Source organism: Saccoglossus kowalevskii, chromosome 8 (genome assembly GCF_978046115.1).
Source record: "Saccoglossus kowalevskii chromosome 8, keSacKowa6.1, whole genome shotgun sequence".
NCBI classification, from domain to species: Eukaryota; Metazoa; Hemichordata; class Enteropneusta; family Harrimaniidae; genus Saccoglossus; species Saccoglossus kowalevskii.
The window spans coordinates 36,459,763-36,478,422 of NC_140648.1; the positions used below are offsets into that span (position 1 = coordinate 36,459,763).

An 18,660-nucleotide genomic window follows, 5' to 3' on the forward strand; every position below is an offset into this window, starting at 1 on the left:
GCGTGGTTATCGATGACGTGGCTTTCACTTTGCCATGCAACATTCTATAATAAAACGAACACATGACATCAAATTAGTTGACTATCACGTGATCCACACTGACCCAGCTCCATGGACGTTTTTGTGTATTGATGTTTATTGTCAAAATAATTCCAATCATGTGTATTTCGATGTGTTTAGACATAGATTGTCATAAAACAATATAATTCAAATTATTTGAAAATTTAATATGGCACATAAACAATATATTTTACCTGACTTTCTATTTCCATGTCTCCATGGCAACTATTTGGTACTTCCAGTGGTGGCCAGCAGTAATCACAATCTTCGTCATATTCAATAAATGGAATTTGATTGTCAAAGATTTCATTTTTATCAGTTCCACAAGATTCTGAAGGTTCTTGAAAGTCTACCAACTCTGGCTCCGGTGTGTCAGCTCTCGATCTGAGAAAGGAATTGTTAAAATTACTGCTGAACCCGAGATCAAACTTTCTAAAAGGTTGATTTATGAGACTAACGCAAACAATGGGAATCATGGGGTCATCTCAGGATCACCTTGATAATGATAATAGGTACGTAAATGATGGTTGATAATAAATGTTACATACCCTATATAATATTGATGTGAAGAAAGATAGATTTCGCAAAATTGTCTTAGTTGACTTGTCTTTGGTACATATGTGTGTACATACTGGCCATCTTGCCAACCACCGACTACATCTATAGGATTAAAAGTGGCTTGTTCTTCAGAAGTCAGCTGTGCGTATACTTGGGTTATATCGGGATCACATTGCCATGCTGAATCCTGAATAGTGTATCAAAGTAAGTTATTTTATTACGTAACTGGATTATATACGTACTACGGTATGTTAGCTATTTATGTATGTTCGATTGGTTTTAATCGGGTCGTCACGAGATCTCAATATGTGCGATATGTTATCTGTTCTCTAATGTCATAACAATTTCTCACCTTTGGTTTTTGGCGAGGAGCATTGAAGAATTTCTCCCCGTCATTATTTATATACATCTTTGAAGGTGGATGCGACGTCTTCTGTCCTTGGTTTTCTTGACAACGACGCTTACGTGTTTCATATAACATCGGATTGTTGCTGACTGTCACTGGGTTATGTTGACCAAATGTCATCTGTGAACAAAATATTATATCGCTAAAACAAACTCGATATGAACAATGACCCCAACATTTTTTGTATCCATATTTTATAGAGTTTTTGTTTATTTGTATATTTTTTGAGGGGGAGGGGGTCTTGGTGTTTTTCGGTTTTCCATATATCTTATCGCGCCAGGCGGTCGTCATGATAATAAATAAAATTTGGAAATTAAAGAGAAAATCAAATATTAGTGCACGAAATCGTTAATACAATAGCATATTAAAAATCCTAGGAGACAAATGTCGTATCTCAACGAACATTATTAAAAATAGAAAGTGAATTGTAGAACAAATATTCTTACCAGACATCGTGGATCACAAATCTGTTGACTTTGTGTTGAGTACGGTAACGACATATCAATTTGATCTGGCCAGTAGTACTCATGACACTCGTCATTGAAAAACATGTCCATGTCGTAATCACAAACTTTTGGTCAAAATCGAAGACTAACGTGTGTGCCCAAATGTCACTTTTCCAAGATAATAATTATGACAAGACACGTACATATGCTACGTGCATAAAACTTCACTGTTTGAAATTTGACAATGTTCTATTGTGACCTGCTTAGCGACGACGATTGTTCTTTTGCGAACAACGAAACGCGCGGACTGGAATAGATTTGCGCCCTCTAGCGTTCTCGTTACGTTCAAATGTTCGCTCTGGCTTGTTCGCTGGTTCCCGGCGTCCTTTGCGAATAGCAGGTAGGACGCAGGTCATTGACGCTGCAGTAAGGCGTCATATGACACAGGTTTGTGCTGGGACAGCGCTTCCGGTGACGACACAACGGGACGCAGGTAACTAACTAGTAATCGCCGTATCCTCGGGGGCGGAGCTACGTCACGGACGTTCTACGTTGCTAAGCCGCGCACCACTGTACCACGTATTTCTACGGGCTTTGTTCGCGCTGCTGTGGAACGCCGGTAGAGCCGGTGAAAACTCGAAAAAACAACACAAACTCAACTTTGAAGTAATCCTGAACAACCAAATTTATATACGTTACACACGTAGGGTTAATCTTGTTACACTGTTCAGGGGACTCTCAACAACCATCGCAAAGTACCGTTTTCTGCGGGTTTTGGGTCTTTGTTTTCACCGCGAGGGTTGCCAGGCTTTAGAAAATGCCCGGATGTCCGCCCCCGAGGATTGTTCCATTTGGGCCGGTTTTAGGGCCGGAAGGAACGCGACTGGGTGACGTAATTTGAAAACATTCCAAGTTCCGTTTTGCGTAAACGTGTCTGTAATGCTACAATAAAGCCATGCTCATACATATTGCCTGCTTAGATTTACAGATTTGATATGTTCTGTGCAAATTTATAACAAAAGAAACAATTCTTTTTATTCTCCCAACTTTCGAAAGCAAAAGGAAACCCCTGAACGGCCACGAGCTTAAGCGCTGACGTCAGGTAACTAAGGGAAATGGAACAAGCAACGAGAAAGTGATGTACCAATCACAATGCCAGAACCGTTACTAGTTACCGCATTGACGCTGCAGTTCGGCGTCTTCTACACCATATCGCACAAGGTGTGCCGGGAGTTTGTACGAAATTTCGAACGTTTCGAAGTCAATCGTCGATTGGCACGTATTTTACGGATATATTTAATCGTTCCAGAGACCTGTTTACTAAATAATGATAAATGAAACTTAGAAAACTTGTAAGAACAAACTGGGCCCAAATTGCGCAAATTGCAATAAGTTTACACTGCCAGAGTCTGGTTCGGACGGAGTTCTACGCGTGATTTTATTGCGCTCAAGGACGTTCTATTTTCGAACTAGTTGAAACCGGAAATAACGCAACTACTTTCGAACTTCAAACACAAATTTGATTATCGTTATTATGTGTTAGTTTCTGTTGTTTCAAAGATTGAATTATGTACGACAATAATATTTCACTCTATAAACAATATTTCACTAAAATATGTGATTCAAAGGCAACCCAAATTGTAAAAAGCAACATCAAGTTCCGCGTATGAATACTGTTGTAAAGAGGCGGCGGAGCGGAATTTTAGTCAAAATCGGCTAGTAAGGCGTCATATCGAACTCCGTACAGTTCGATGCGCGTTACTTATCATCACTGCACAAAGCAGCTCAATCTCCTTCCCAGAGGCCTTTGCGCTTTACGCAATAGTGCCTCTGCCACAGGCAGCCTTCAATTTTGTGGTCAATCACCTCACTACGCACGGCCATTCTTGTACCTGTTAGATCTGAAAACGTACTACAAAAAGTGGGGAAAAAACGTATGTGACATCCGAACTATTTATTAATGTCAGACCTCAGTAAAAACGCAAATACGAACCATTTTATCGCGGACTATGTTTTGCAAGGTAATGTTACTGTAGTGAAATGGCGCACGTGATACACTAAAACTTGGAAGAAAAAACGTTCTGTTATCGTATATAGTTGGGAAAGAAACGTTAAAGACTAATTTAACGGAAAAAAAGTTTCCTAACATTTCCGTTCATCTTGTATTCTGGTGAATATATCAATACTAATTCTGGCTTGAACGGGTTCGATTTTGCGCGTCTAACAGCAATAGAACACACAGGTTCTAGTAAGTTTATAAAGTTAGTCATTTATAGTAGAAACTAGTGCTTTGGCATGTAGGAAAGGATTGTAATTTTCTAACGCAAGTCATGTATATTTTGTATACATAACTGAACATTTTATTTAGAGTCAGGGCGTGAAACCTCTTAATAAAGTGATTAAAGTAACCGAGTGACTTACGCATAACTTTGTTAACCGACAGGGTCTTGTAGTTCGAACATATTCGAATATGCAAATGAGTTCTATGCAAAGCTGCTTTGTGCAGTGATGATAAGTAACACGCATCGAACTGTGCGGAGTTCACCATTAAACCCAAATACACGACATGGACTTAAAGGGGAAACTTCCAAGCCCAGGAATTGCACCGAAGAATCATGGGACACTATTGTTTATCTTGTTTGCAAAGTTAATCTACTTTTGTTATAATTGTAATCCAGAAAGTAAATTTGCTTTGAGATTAGGCTTAACTGGAAGTGTCCCTTTAAGACACACGTTTGTATTTAAAACAAAATATATTCACTGTTTTTAAGAAAGCTTCAATCATCAATGACATTGGTATTTGGATTCAGGGCATCCCCTTCACAGTAACGCAAAATGTGGTAAACAGGTCACACACGCCAGGTCATTGACCTTATTTTTCATTTATTGTTTGTGGCGCGTGCGCGACGCTCAGTTTCGGTTGTCAAAAACAAACCACCAAAAAGTACGATAGCCTAGATATTCAGATTTAGGAGAAACGTGTTCGAGTGTTTTGTGTAAATAATGATAAATGCATTGTTGAGTGGGCGTTACGAATATAATTGTAAGTCTAATTAAAAATAGAAATATTACCAACGTAAAATAGAAGACATCAAATTAGTAAACCGGTCAGGGTTTCATGTAAATTTACTCGTCTAGTAATTGAACAGAAGAGGGTGGTGGAGTACATTTTAATGATACAAATAAACCAACTAAGCCTCCAAATCTATCACGACTCGTACACAATCCATTGCATTGCCGGCAGTTTTATTCTCAATCGTCATACAAACTGTAGTCAGTGAACATATATCACGTGACTTACTGAAAACAATTTCCTTAGCATATAAGTATAGGTATATTGTGGATACAGAGATGAACTTAACTGATCGTAATTCATAGGAAATAAATCTGGGAATTAACATACCAATAATTGGGCGTATATCGAATGGAATAATATCACGATATTACTGAAGATAACAAATCAAATTGGTAAAGCGATATTATGCGAAGTTTCCTAGTAATGGTGAAAAACAGTACAATCAAATATTCTGAACTTATCGAATACAGTCTGATTACATCGTTTAACAGCATTTTTTCTCCTCGCCTTTTTTCTCCCCGCCACAACAACCACGTGGGTAACCCACCATTGGATGTGCGGGTGGATACATCATTGTGTGTGGCATCATGAAACCTAGGTGCATTCCGTACATCGCGGGACAGTAGCCACGTGCTTGCATTCCATGGAGGTAGGGATACTGGTGGGTGGCCTCTCCCTTCTTAACACAGCATCCATCTTTACAGCAACCACATGTACATCCACACTTGTCATCACCGGTACACTTGCATCCCTTGGTACAGCATTCGCACGTACAGTCGTCACAGCACTTCTTACCGTGGGGACAGCTTGCTGGTGTCTGACCCATCACACCGTGATGCATCATAAATGGGCACTGGTGCATTCCATGGAGGTAGGGACACTGGTGGGTGGCCTCTCCCTTCTTAGCACAGCATCCATCTTTACAGCAACCACAGGTACATCCACACTTGTCATCACCGGTACACTTGCATCCCTTGGTACAACAGTCGCATGTACAGTCGTCACAGCACTTCTTACCGTGGGGACAGCTTGCTGATGTCTGACCCATCACACCGTGATGCATCATAAATGGGCACTGGTGCATTCCATGGAGGTAGGGACACTGGTGGGTGGCCTCTCCCTTCCTAGAACAGCATCCATCCTTACAGCAACCACAGGTACATCCACACTTGTCATCACCGGTACACTTGCATCCCTTGGCACAGCATTCGCACGTACAGTCGTCACAGCACTTCTTAGCAGTAGAGTGGGTAGCAGCTACGTGTCTAGCCATTCCGCCATGATGCATCATGAATGGGCAGCCGTAAGCACCATAACCGCCATAAAAATTAGGCATCATACCAAACGGTTGAGGCATTCCCATTGCACCATAGTACCCATACATTGGAGGCATCATACCGCTCCAATGAGGAAATCCACCGTGACCATACCCATGACCGTAACCATGTCCTCCGCGTCCATGACTTCCACCACCGCTCGCCATTATTATTCAGGGAATTGCTTGTTCAATTCAGTGATACACAACTCGACTCTGGTGCAACCAGTGTGGATAGCAATTTGACTTGCTGACTTAAAGACAGACGTGTACTGCGACTCGGCAAGCAATGACGCACCTCTTATTTAGGTCTCTCTACACACAGCACTGTATGACACATGTTCAATTTGGGGTCGTGCGGAAAAACTTGCATAAATTACCGTGTATTACAGTCGGTAGTGCACCATTATACCGGCAAATTGTGTTCACTTTAATCATCGACAGTACAGTCCTACTACTCTGTGGAGTGCACGATTTATTTTGTTAGTTTTACAGTAAAATGCCATACATGCGAACAAATAAAAATGAAGAAGTCGAAGAATATTTTTCTGTACTCGTATAACATTTTTATTACACCTACAATACATGCATGGATTGTGTTTACAAATATATGAAGCAAAAAACAAATACCTGTAAAGTGGTTTATTCACCGTGGGTACCAGAATTAAGTGATCAGGAATACTGCTATATCAACACTGAATTATCCCTCCCAAAAGTATGTAAGACGTACTATTGTGCTATTGTTATTCAATATAAACAGAGGTTTTGGACAATAGTCATCTGAATGTGGTGTAGTAATTTTGACCTCTCACTATTAAAACTCCCGCGTTTACCTATTAGACAACGGTAAAATAACCCGTTCGTGTTTTGTTATAATTTGGTTTCTAAAATTCGTAACTCAATGTCCGTAAATCAAACAATTCAGCATGTCGTTTCACCCGAATATCTGCGACATTGTGTGCTGCTCGTTTTTTTAGCGGGGGGAAATAGACTTTGCGCATGCGACATTATAAATGATGTCAATGACTTCGTGTGACCTGTTGTTCACCCCATTATACATTGATATGAATGATGTTATTACCCTGAATCAAAACACCATTAAAAGCGCATTTTTTACACCAATTGATAATTGCTGATTATTCCTATATACAATTTGTTTAACCAAATAGATATTATAATTAAAATCTATAGTCTCTGCAATTAAGACGTAAATCTCGTGGGGGGGGGGGGGTCTCTCACACAGGCCTGGCCATTAGCCCAGTGCGATTTGCAAATACAATAGTCCCCAAGGCATGTTTCAAATACGACAGCTGTTATTCACAGAATCTCGGTAAAGGCCGTCGCGCTGTGACGTCATACAGTTATGCCAACCAGCTTGGCAATGTCTGATAACAACTGCCCCCGCCTCACTGGTCAACACCAGCTCATGGTCTGTTGTAATAACGTTGCCAATAAGTTGTTTTATTAACAATAATACATACATGTACATTTGTATATTTAAAGCGGGGGAGTCTTCACCTGCGCATGCGTCAAATGGGCATAGCGTGTCATTTTTACAAACAAACATCTACCCATGAGCCTTTGCGTTTTTAACGTGTATTGTTATCGGTGCCTGGGACTCAATTCCCAGTCATTGCACACGCGCGCGCAAAACGTAAACAAGTGTGATGACCTATATGAATGAATGAACTTTATTGTTCCCGTGTAAAAAAAAGAGTAGGTTACATAGGGTGTTTGCAACAATAAAGAGTTTTTGTTAACAAGACAATATTTTGAAAATAACTTGAATGAATGAACTTAAAATTCACAAATATATAAATATGTATAAAAATAAATACACAAATAAATTATTAAAGAAATCTAATCTCTAATTTTGGTCGCAGCTAAAATAAAGTTTGATATCTCTTGTTGAACTAATTTATGTTGATGTGAAAGTAAATATGTGAAACAAGAAATGTTATTGTCAGCCGGGACTTTAATTTTATGTAACAGTTGAGATCTCTGCTGTTCATATTTTTGACAATCTAAAAGAAAATGGATCTCATCTTGAATGCAGTTATTACAAAATTGACAAAAGTCTGTTATTTATTGGTACTTTTGGGATAGAATGTCTGCCCTTTTAAATAGCTAAACTATGATCGCTAACCCTGAATTTAGTGAACATTTTTCTATTTTCACCGTTCAAATTAAGTAAATAAGGCTCCAAGTTATACTTTGTTTTAAATTTTGAATATGTTCTGAGTTTAGAATTTTCATTTGATATAGCAGTTCTCCACTTGTTCACTTACCTGCTTTGTAAATTTGATTGTAAAATTTTACAAATTGTTACTGTTTATGTTTTGAGGATTTTTCTTTTCAGAAGAAAATCTAATGATGCTTTCTGTAATATGGTTTTAAGATTAATGAACCAACTATTTGATATAGATGACTTTTCTGTTCATAGAATGCTTGTTTAGTTAGATTATCATCTGGTAATTCCACGATATGCAGCCAATATTGTATTATTTGTTTTTTGATGTCAAGTAAAAGAGGATATTGCCCCAATTCTGCTCTTGCTGCTAGATTACATGAGGTCCTGTTAATCTGCAAGATTTGCTTACAAAACTTCAAATGATTTTTTTCTATCGTGTTTTTTTCCCATTTGTTGTTGTTGATGAAACTTTGTCCCCATACCTCTGATCCATATAGAAGGATGGGTTTTATAAAAACGTTAAATAAATGTAAAGAAAGTTTAATATTTTTATTATCCCATAGTTTTTTGTTCATACCAAAAAGTGCTGAAAATAATCCCTAAAAAAATATACTGTTTATTACATTTAATGCAATGGTTGCCAATAGTAAAAAAGTATCTTTTTTGCAGTGGTGATTTATTGAAAATAACAATTTCGGTTTTAGATATGTTTATTTTAATTTGCCAATTGGAGCAATATTGTTCAAGTTCATTCAAAGCTTGTTGAAGTCCATCTGATGTAGTGGAAATGAGAGCCATGTCATCTGCATATATTAATGAATTTACTGGTGTATTATTCAATGTTGGTGGTTCTGTGTTTGTTTTGTCAAGGCGGTCTTTAAAATCATTAATGAAAATCATATTAAATAATGTTGGACTAATTACACAGCCTTGTTTCACCCCTTTTGTAACATCAAAACTCTGGGTAATTAAATTTGATATTTTTATATGTGCTTTAGTATTAGAGTACATATTTTTAATGAGACGATAAACCCTTCCATTGAGTATTATGTTTAAGAAGTTTGTAAAAAAGTCCCATTCTCCAAATTGAATCAAAAGCTTTTGCAAAATCAACAAAACATACAAAAAGTCTCTTTTTCTTACATAATTGTTTTGAAATTAGAGTTTTTAAGACAAAAATATGATCAATAGTACGATGGTTCTTTCTAAAACCGACATTTTCTGAATATGAATGATACAATGTACGCTGTTTCACATAATTTCCCAGCATTCTCTGTGAGTCCGGAGAGATGATTGCGCCTGAAATGTTGTATAATCTTTCGAAAAGGCAAAACTACCAATATCGTTCAAAGATATTTGTAATAAAAATGAAAGTTAGTGAGATGCTCACAATGAGGTAAAAAATATGCATAAATGTATAATTACAAGAGAGGATTAGATAAAATGCCCAAAGATAAAAAAAAATATTTTAAATAATCTCGCGTAAACTGAAATGATTATTGAACGTAGTTATGAAAAAAGTTATTAACCTCTAACAGTAAATTTCGTTCTTTCAAAGGTTCAAGTACACGTTACTCAAGATTGGAAACAAAATACCTCGAACAAAATAATACATATTTTGACAGCGGAATCGGCACCCATATCAAGACCATCAAATAAAAATACGTACTCTTGCTGAAATGCAAATTTTGTCATTGTTCATGTGAAAGAAATCAATTTGGGAACGCTGCCGTTGTAAAAAGTGTTTAAATTCTTCAATCTAGTGGTTCTGCAATAATAACAAAATTAGCAAAACTCATTTACAAACATGTCAACAAGCCATTGGTATATATGAAACACAAAGTATATTTTTAAATATTTAGTTATTCCTACGGTGGTTTATTAGGGCCATTGATAATTTTTTTAATTTTTGACATTTTCACTTGTTATTTCCTAATTTTTTTCCTATTTTCGAAATTTTCTCCAGGAGTTTTCTGCTTTTATTGTGAATTTTCTGCTTTTATTTCGAATTTTTGACATTTTCACCAGTATTTACACCGCGGTGAGAATATTTACACCGCGGTGAAAACATTTAAACCGCGGTGGGAATATTTAAACCGCGGTGAAAATATTTAAACCGCGGTGAAAATATTTAAACCGCGGTGAAAATATTTAAACCGCGGTGAGAATATTTAAACCGCGGTGAAAATACGTTTTTTCTATAGCCTCTCTTTCATTTCTCCGCCATTTTATTGTGGGCATCTAGCTTGAGTAACCCGTTCATCTAGAGGTAAATTTTCTGATTATTTTATTTTTCCTCTAGTAAACTCATCCATTTCCTTGAAAATGACATGTTCGTTGTAACAAGTTGATAGATAACATGTGTCTGACACTTTCTGTTAGTCATGGTACTGTCAGACAACACGGCGACGCACTGTCGGCAAGTACCGAGTAAGACTGGTACACCTTCTGTACTCGTCAGAATCATTGTTGTATCTAGCAATGGTAATTCAGTTTGAGTTGTATTGTCTTCCATTTTTTGTTAAAATAGGTTAGTCTTCTCCATTTTTCATAAATGTATGTTATACTATACTGCGGGCAGTATAACGCCCGAAATCAATTGGTTTTAAAAGACTGGGTTATCAACTACGTCGGGAATCTCCAATAAACTTTCTAAATACTGACAAACTACGAACTGTTGTAATGCTGGCAATTATCCACTTCTATCACAATGTGTTTTTGCTAATGTACAACTTGGCTACCCACTGAAATCTCGAGAATAAAATTAGGCAAAACCGATATATTTGTCGCAAATGGGTCAATTGCTGGATTTAGTTAAGGAGCCAAATGAACCTATTTACGAAGGGCTTTCAACTAAATATAGGAGACAATACACATTGAAATGTGGGGTGAACAAAATTGTATTATTCGTGGAATTTTAGTAAGTTGTTCTTTGCCATTGTGGCCAAAGAAATCTTATGTAACCAATGTGCCTTTTCCGGTTCGCAGGTTTTGGCATGTAATTGGATAACATTTATTTCTCAATCTCAGTCATTGTACTAGTGATATTAGCATAGGTAAGGGCCACCTTACTCCCCAGTCCCATGGCTGTGCGACACACTTGTATGAAGTGTTGACTATTAAGTTCTATAAAATCATGTTCAAAATAAAATCAAACATATCTGTAATTCAATCCTGTTCTTGAATTAGTTTCCTAACAAAACTGGCACCTTCTGGTGGTGATATTTTTCAAGGTTTTCAAAATTGTGCGCTGTACCGTATCGCAGGAGACGATTTTATCCATCTCGATCGGCACCGTGAATTTTCTAATACGCATGTTCATTTTTTTCAGTGTGAAATTTAAATCCGCTATTACAGTTTCACATTTAGGTAGCGTAATTAGTCTGAGAATTACTAAAACAATCCGGGCTTTATCGATGCATGACCATAGATAATTAACCTGTACAATCCCTTTGCACTGCAATGGTCATGGGCTGTCCAGTTATTACAATGCAATGATACCGGGGTGTCTAGTTATTACAATACAATGGTACCGGGGGTGTCTAGTTATTACAATACAATGATACCGGGGGTGTCTAGTTATTAAAATACAATTGTACCGGGGGTGTCTATTTATTACAATACAATGGTACCGGGGGTGTCTAGTTATTAAAATACAATTGTACCGGGGGTGTCTAGTTATTACAATACAATGGTACCGGGGGTGTCTAGTTATTACAATACAATGGTACCGGGGGTGTCTAGTTATTACAATACAATGGTACCGGGGGTGTATAGTTATTAAAATACAATTGTACCGGGGGTGTCTAGTTATTACAATACAATGGTACCGGGGGTGTCTAGTTATTACAATACAATGGTACCGGGGGTGTCTAGTTATTACAATACAATGGTACCGGGGGTATCTAGTTATTACAATGCAATGGTACCGGGGGTGTTTAGTTATTACAATACAATCATACCGGGGGTGTCTAGTTATTACAATACAATGGTCTCGAAGCTGTCTAGTTACTATAATACAATGGTCTTGGTGTTGTGCACTTGACTTTTGTAGTCTCAATGAATGAGATGCATTATTTAACATTATTGTTCCCTTGACTTTTTGCAGTCTCAATGAATGAAATGCATTATTTAGCATTACTGTGCACTTGACCTTGTAGTCTCAATGAATGAGATGCATTATTTAACATTACTGTTCACTTGACTTTGTAGTCTCAATGAATGAGAATGATGCATTATTTAACATTATTGTTCACTTAATGAGATGCATTATTTAACATTACTGTGCACTTGACTGTTGTAGTCTCAATGAATGAGATGCATTATTTAACATTATTGTTCACTTGACTTTGTAGTCTCAATCAATTAATGAGATGCATTATTTAACATTACTGTGCACTTGACTGTTGTAGTCTCAATGAATGAGATGCATTATTTAATACTATGTATTCCAAACTATACCTGACATCTTATTTTCTTTTCAGAAAGATGACTTCTATTGAAAGTGGTGTAATTTCACCCAGTATGCAAGACACTTCAAATAGAGATGAGCTCATCGATTACTATTTCAATTGTGGTTTCAAGTATTCAGAAATAATTACTTTTCTCTATGTTGTCCATGATGTCCGTCTCAGCATTAGACAATTAAAGAGGATTCTTAGCGAAAAGCATCTTTTTCGAAGAAAGCGAAAAGACGATATAGAGATTGTTTCTGCGTTTGTTGAGTTGGAACTGAGCAGAACTGGTTCTACTCTTGGATACAGAGCGATGCATAGCCGCTTAGTTCAAGTCCACGGGATTGTCACCGACAGAGAAACTGTCCGACGAGTACTTCTCGCTATTGACCCATTGGCTGTTTTGTTTCGACGAAATAGAAGAATGGTTCGTCGGGAATATACTGTAAAAGGTCCAAATTATCTATGGCACATCGATGGATGGGATAAACTAAAACCTTTTGGTTTCTGCATAGATGGGTGTATAGACGGGTTTTCCCGGAAACTGGTATGGCTTGATGTGTCTGCGTCTAACAGAGAAACTGTCCGACGAGTACTTCTCGCTATTGACCCATTGGCTGTTTTGTTTCGACGAAATAGAAGAATGGTTCGTCGGGAATATACTGTAAAAGGTCCAAATTATCTATGGCACATCGATGGATGGGATAAACTAAAACCTTTTGGTTTCTGCATACATGGGTGTATAGACGGGTTTTCCCGGAAACTGGTATGGCTTGATGTGTCTGCGTCTAACAATGATCCATATGCGGTATGTACGAACTTTGCAGAAGCTGTTGTATCGCTGAATGGCATTCCCTATGTTATTAGAGCAGACAGGGGTACCGAAAATGTCAACATTGAAATAATGCAGTCAATTCTACGGAATGCACATCACGATTCTCGCGCATGCTCACAAACAACCTTTTTATATGGCAAATCAACCAATAACCAACGGATTGAAAGTTTTTGGAGCAAGTTTAGACAGCAAGGAGTCGAGTTTTGGATAAATCAATTCAAGGAATTAGTAGATAGTGGAATAATGGACAATTCAAATGACCTAGATATCCAGTGTGCTCGATTTTGTTTTATGGGATGTATCAGGTCGGAGATGCAAATGGTTATACAACTATGGAATACCCACTACATAAGGAAAACAAGAAATGCCAGGTGCCCACATGGGAAGCCAGATGTTATATTTCATTTCCCAGAAATATGTGGTACATGTGACTACCTTCGACATGTCACATCTGGCGCTATGTTTCATCTGGTGGATGATTTGACACGAGAGGTTCCTGATTGCAGACCTCATGCTTTTGAACTGTTTTCAACGCTTATGGAAGATGCAAATCTTCGAATGCCTACAAATGTGGAGGAAGCTGATGACTTATTTGTTTATCTACTTGATACAATTAGTAATATTTAAGCAGCACATTAAAATAACTACGATGACGTAACTTGCTCCTTTAACATTTGGATGACAGTGGGCATCATACGAAGAGAAAAATATATACTTTACTTTTTGACTTATTAGACATGTTTGTTGTTTACAAGACATTTAAAGTTACAAATCAGAGTTAATGAAAATGTTTTGTCCTTTGTGCATTATTTAAATACTTTTGATGCAAACAGGTGACAGGCTGAACGTCAGTAAGCACTTTTTAAGTTTGTTTAACCATTGTAGTATAACAATATATTTCGTCTAAATCTCATCAATAAAGTTTCACATGTACCACACTTTACCTGGTATTCTGTATTAATGATTTCTTGGCTTTAGTCTTCTCCCTATCAATGCAACATAATCAGTTGCATAATGGCTAATGGAAATGACGCAATGACCTCTAGTTAAGCGCCAAACAATTACGTAAAGCATGAGTATGAGTATGCGATAGATAGTCGAGAACGGTGCGATAACTGTTATAATCGCGTTCACCATATGTGTACTTCAAATAATCAATATTACATATTGTATAACACAGCCTTTACTCCTTTGAGCGTTTTGACTTTCAACATTGTAAATATTATTAAGCTACCTTTACCCCGTTCAACGGCATGTTAATAATATAACACCGATATATGACATTTGTTTATATTATTAATTTATAAAAAAAAAACAGAATCCATAATGATATGTGCATGGAGCAAGGCTGTCAGTGACCAATCGCGTTCACCACATGTGAATCATTAAATAATCAATATTACATATCGCATAACAGACCAATAACCCCTTGTGCGTTTTGTCTTTCAACATTGTAAATATCAATAAGCAGCCTTCACAAGTTTGTGCCTTCTCCGTATTAGAACTCCCCTTGTCTATTGCGCTATATTACCAACGTAAAGGTGTAATCATTTAGTTTATGAACGTATTTGGACACCCAGAGCGTTGCGTGACCAATCACCACATATGAATAACGAATAATCAATATTACAAATGGCATAACACACCGTACACTAGCTGCAGTCCTGTAGCTCTAGATTTCGCTGGTGTCCGTTTATGGCGTTTTTTGTTGCATCGGTAGTTTGATTCGGTCGTCTACTGGTAATTGCGAAACCCTAGAGCTCAGAGCTACAACTAACCGTATACCCTTTGTGCATGCTGTTTCGCAACAGCGTGGACGCGCATTTTCCTTACACGAACAGAAAAATAACTCTATGATTGAGACCTTAATTTTCAGTGTTTAGTTTGATAACAACTAGCCAAAATAATGTCTCGCCTGTTAGGAGCAATCACAGGCATTTTGTCACGTACTATTGTACTGCAAGGTGACGTCGTTTGATTTCTGAGGGACATACTTAGTAATAACTTGTGTACTAATAGATAGCTATCTTCCCCTATGCAGGTGTACAGGTTGTCATTCCCTAGTGTGTTAATACATATATTTAAAAAAAAATGAAAATGCTGACTTCAAATTCAAAACTAAAGTCCTATAATAGTACGTGCCCAAACGCTGAAGTTCACAGTAAAATACCCTGAATATTGATGAAGTTGAAACATCCGTGGAGAACCTCTAGATCTTGCCCCATGAATTTTCACACCGGATTCGGATTCTACATTCCAAAATTCACTTAAACGAACTGGTTTCTTAAATTACCTCTTCTGATGGTACATTCCCCCCTCTGCCACTGAAATATTATTCTAACTTGATAGTAGACACAATGGATCCTCGAGACTTGAAGATAATTTTCTGACAAACAAAGTTACAGTATTTGAAATCGGCGGACCAATACATTCGAAGGGAGGACCACTTATGAGAATTTGCCGTTTTTAATGATATTATTAGGAATTTGTCATGATATATTTTCCCTTTTAATTTTGTGAGAGCAGACATTTCGTCTTATCAACATCAAAGTTACTTTGATCCAATTCTCAAATACCTTTCCTTCCAGTGCACTTAGATATTGACAAATTACCGCTTGACCCTAAGAAAATTATCATTTTTATCATGTACATGTAATTGATATAACAATATTCTAGTCTTTAATGTATACATCTTTTTAGCAGTTTTAATACAATTGGTTAGCATTTGTAACTAGTCTTTTTGTTTTGTAGTTTGGTTCTACATTTTACTTTTCATTGTTCTACTTTTGATCTTCTGTTCTCCATTAGTTACTAGAACTTTAGATCGGTCTCTGAAATTGTGCCTGTTGTTACGTAAATAAATAAATAAATAAATAGCAATTAAGTGTAACAAAGAATTCACTCTCCATGCTATAGAAACAGGTATGAAAGTTAAGCTGCTTATTTTAAAAGGCTTGCTAAAACATAACTGGCATAATTTTGACATGATCTGATTCATGCTTTTCCAAATCCCACAGCATTTAACACTGCGAATTCAAAGTTTTGTTTAAATCCTTAGTATTCTTCATAAATGATTGGTAATCTCAGTATATTACTGCATGTATTAGCTGTTGGGTATATTGACTGTTCTGCAGGAACCATAAACTCCAGCTTCGGACCTGGTTCAAATCCACATGGTGGTACAAAATCAGCTCCTGTAGAAAACATCAAAATGTCCGAAAACTGCAGACTTGCTTCTCCATCTGCAAAAATGTAAGCGAGGGTTTATTAGCAACAGTTTCATGATTTCGGATAAAGATATAAAGAAACTCTGTACTCTTCAGATATATTAATGGCAGTCAGCAGGTTAAATAATCCTAAACCCATATTATACCAATGACATGACGTACTAAGTATAGTGAGTTATACAAAGTATAATAGTAATTATACCACACATATAAACTTGGCGCAAAAAACGCCAAACACATAGAAAGAACAACAAGTAAATGAATGTTTTTATTGTAGATTTTTGTTAATTCCAGGTTGATGTATTTCCAAACAAAATATTATATGCCTCATTACTAAATAGTAATAAATTATAATACCACACACATAAACTTGAACAAGAAGAAAGACATTTAAATGCATATTTGAGATGAAATAAATATGGTAGTATAAGATTAAGTGGCAGTAAAACAATTCATAAACATGTGCGTAACTTACCTCTAATGTCCACTAAATATTCATTCCAGTGTGAAAGAGTTGTTAATTCTTTAGGTCTGTAATTATGACCCTCTGGACTTAGATGTGGAACAAATAAATCTACTAGCGTATTCATCGTCAACTCTTCTCCTACCTGACAGAAAACACTTTCAAAGACATCTGGGTTCTCTCTAACCGAATGCAACACGCCCAGTGAGGATAATCCATCAAGAAAACTGAAATAAGCAATAAGTGATTGTAAGAACAGCGGAGAAAATCTAAAGATATGAAATACCATGATATTTTATACCCACAACAACTGTTCTTACTTCGTTTAAACCATATGATGTTTTATTTTTCTATCTGTAAAATATCTTCAAAATAATAGCCATACATGTCTTTAGGTTATTGGAATATTACTCGTATATATAGCCACAATGCAAATGAGAAATGCGTGTTTGGTTAACTCATAATGTTGAAAATTAGATTTTTAAAGTTAGAGACTGATGAATGAAAAGACCTACCGTTCCATATTTGACCGAGTCCTGTCAATTAAATGAAACTGCACACATGCATTAATAATCCGTTCTTTCCCTTCTATATTAGTGAGTGGAAATGTGCAGCCAGCTAACTCGAGAAATATGCTCATCTTATCTAGAGCAAGGTGAGCTTCGGTGAGATTAGTGGAATCTTGCAACTGAAAAAAAATTTAGATTTTGCATATAATTGTATCGTTATACTGTCAACAAAATTGAAAGGCTTAACGCCAAATTACTGCAACTCATGCACAAGACTTTCAAATTTGACGAGCAGCATTATATAACGCAATTTATCAAAATGTTTTAAATTAACACTATGAAGCTGATCATATAGCTCAGTTCCTGGTAACACATCTTTCAGCTTCACTGTGGATTTCACATACTGGTAGCCTTTTGTGATCCATGTGAACACTAATTTGGAGACAAGTCTGGGCCCAACACAACCATTGGCTATTGCAAAAATATCACATGTAACCTGGTATATCACATATCACTCCATGACTGTGCTACTTCAGGCGCGCATAGCTGTGAACTGGATGACAAGATCGGCACGCCACCTCGCCATTCCTAAAAAGGACTGGTTCAATGACGTACTCCAACTATGTAGTGGTCTCGGGGAGCTATAGTCAACCAGCAGAGTCACAAACTCAATGAATGAATAATATTTTACATACAACTGGGCACAGTAAACAAACAAATATTACAAACACGTTATGCACTAATCTAGGGGAGGGGAGAAGGAAGGGGTGAAAACGGTTTAAATATATGTTTAATGTCTAAATGCCTAAAATGTGTAACGTGCTATTTATATTTCAGAGAACTGGTTGTTAGTATCTGTCTTAGGAAAGCTAAAACGTATTTTCCAATACGAACATATGCTGCAATTTATATATGAGAGATATAAAAATGCGGAAAGTATATATAACGCGGAAATGTAAAAATGTCCCAAACCACCGTAATGGTATGGCTCACAGAGTCAGTCTAAACAGATGGGTCCATATAAAAAAGACATGCCAATGTAATTCGGTTCACTTGGTAGGTAAAAGTCCAGGGGGAACTTAAACTTAAATTATGGAAATTAGTAATTGTCACTATTTCA

General features: G+C 36.9%; 1 protein-coding gene across 1 annotated transcript; it reads right to left on the bottom strand.

Moving 5' to 3' along the window:
* Nucleotides 1–16,003: 16,003 nt before the first annotated feature.
* Nucleotides 16,004–17,665, bottom strand: LOC146740158 (G2/M phase-specific E3 ubiquitin-protein ligase-like). The gene is made up of 3 exons (XM_085503011.1): nucleotides 17,547–17,665; nucleotides 17,044–17,258; nucleotides 16,004–16,583 (listed from the first exon to the last, which is right to left on the bottom strand). Exons 1-3 carry the CDS (start codon nucleotides 17,552–17,554, stop codon nucleotides 16,396–16,398), a joined length of 411 nt encoding a protein of 136 aa, XP_085359137.1. The 5' UTR covers nucleotides 17,555–17,665; the 3' UTR covers nucleotides 16,004–16,395.
* Nucleotides 17,666–18,660: the final 995 nt, after the last annotated feature.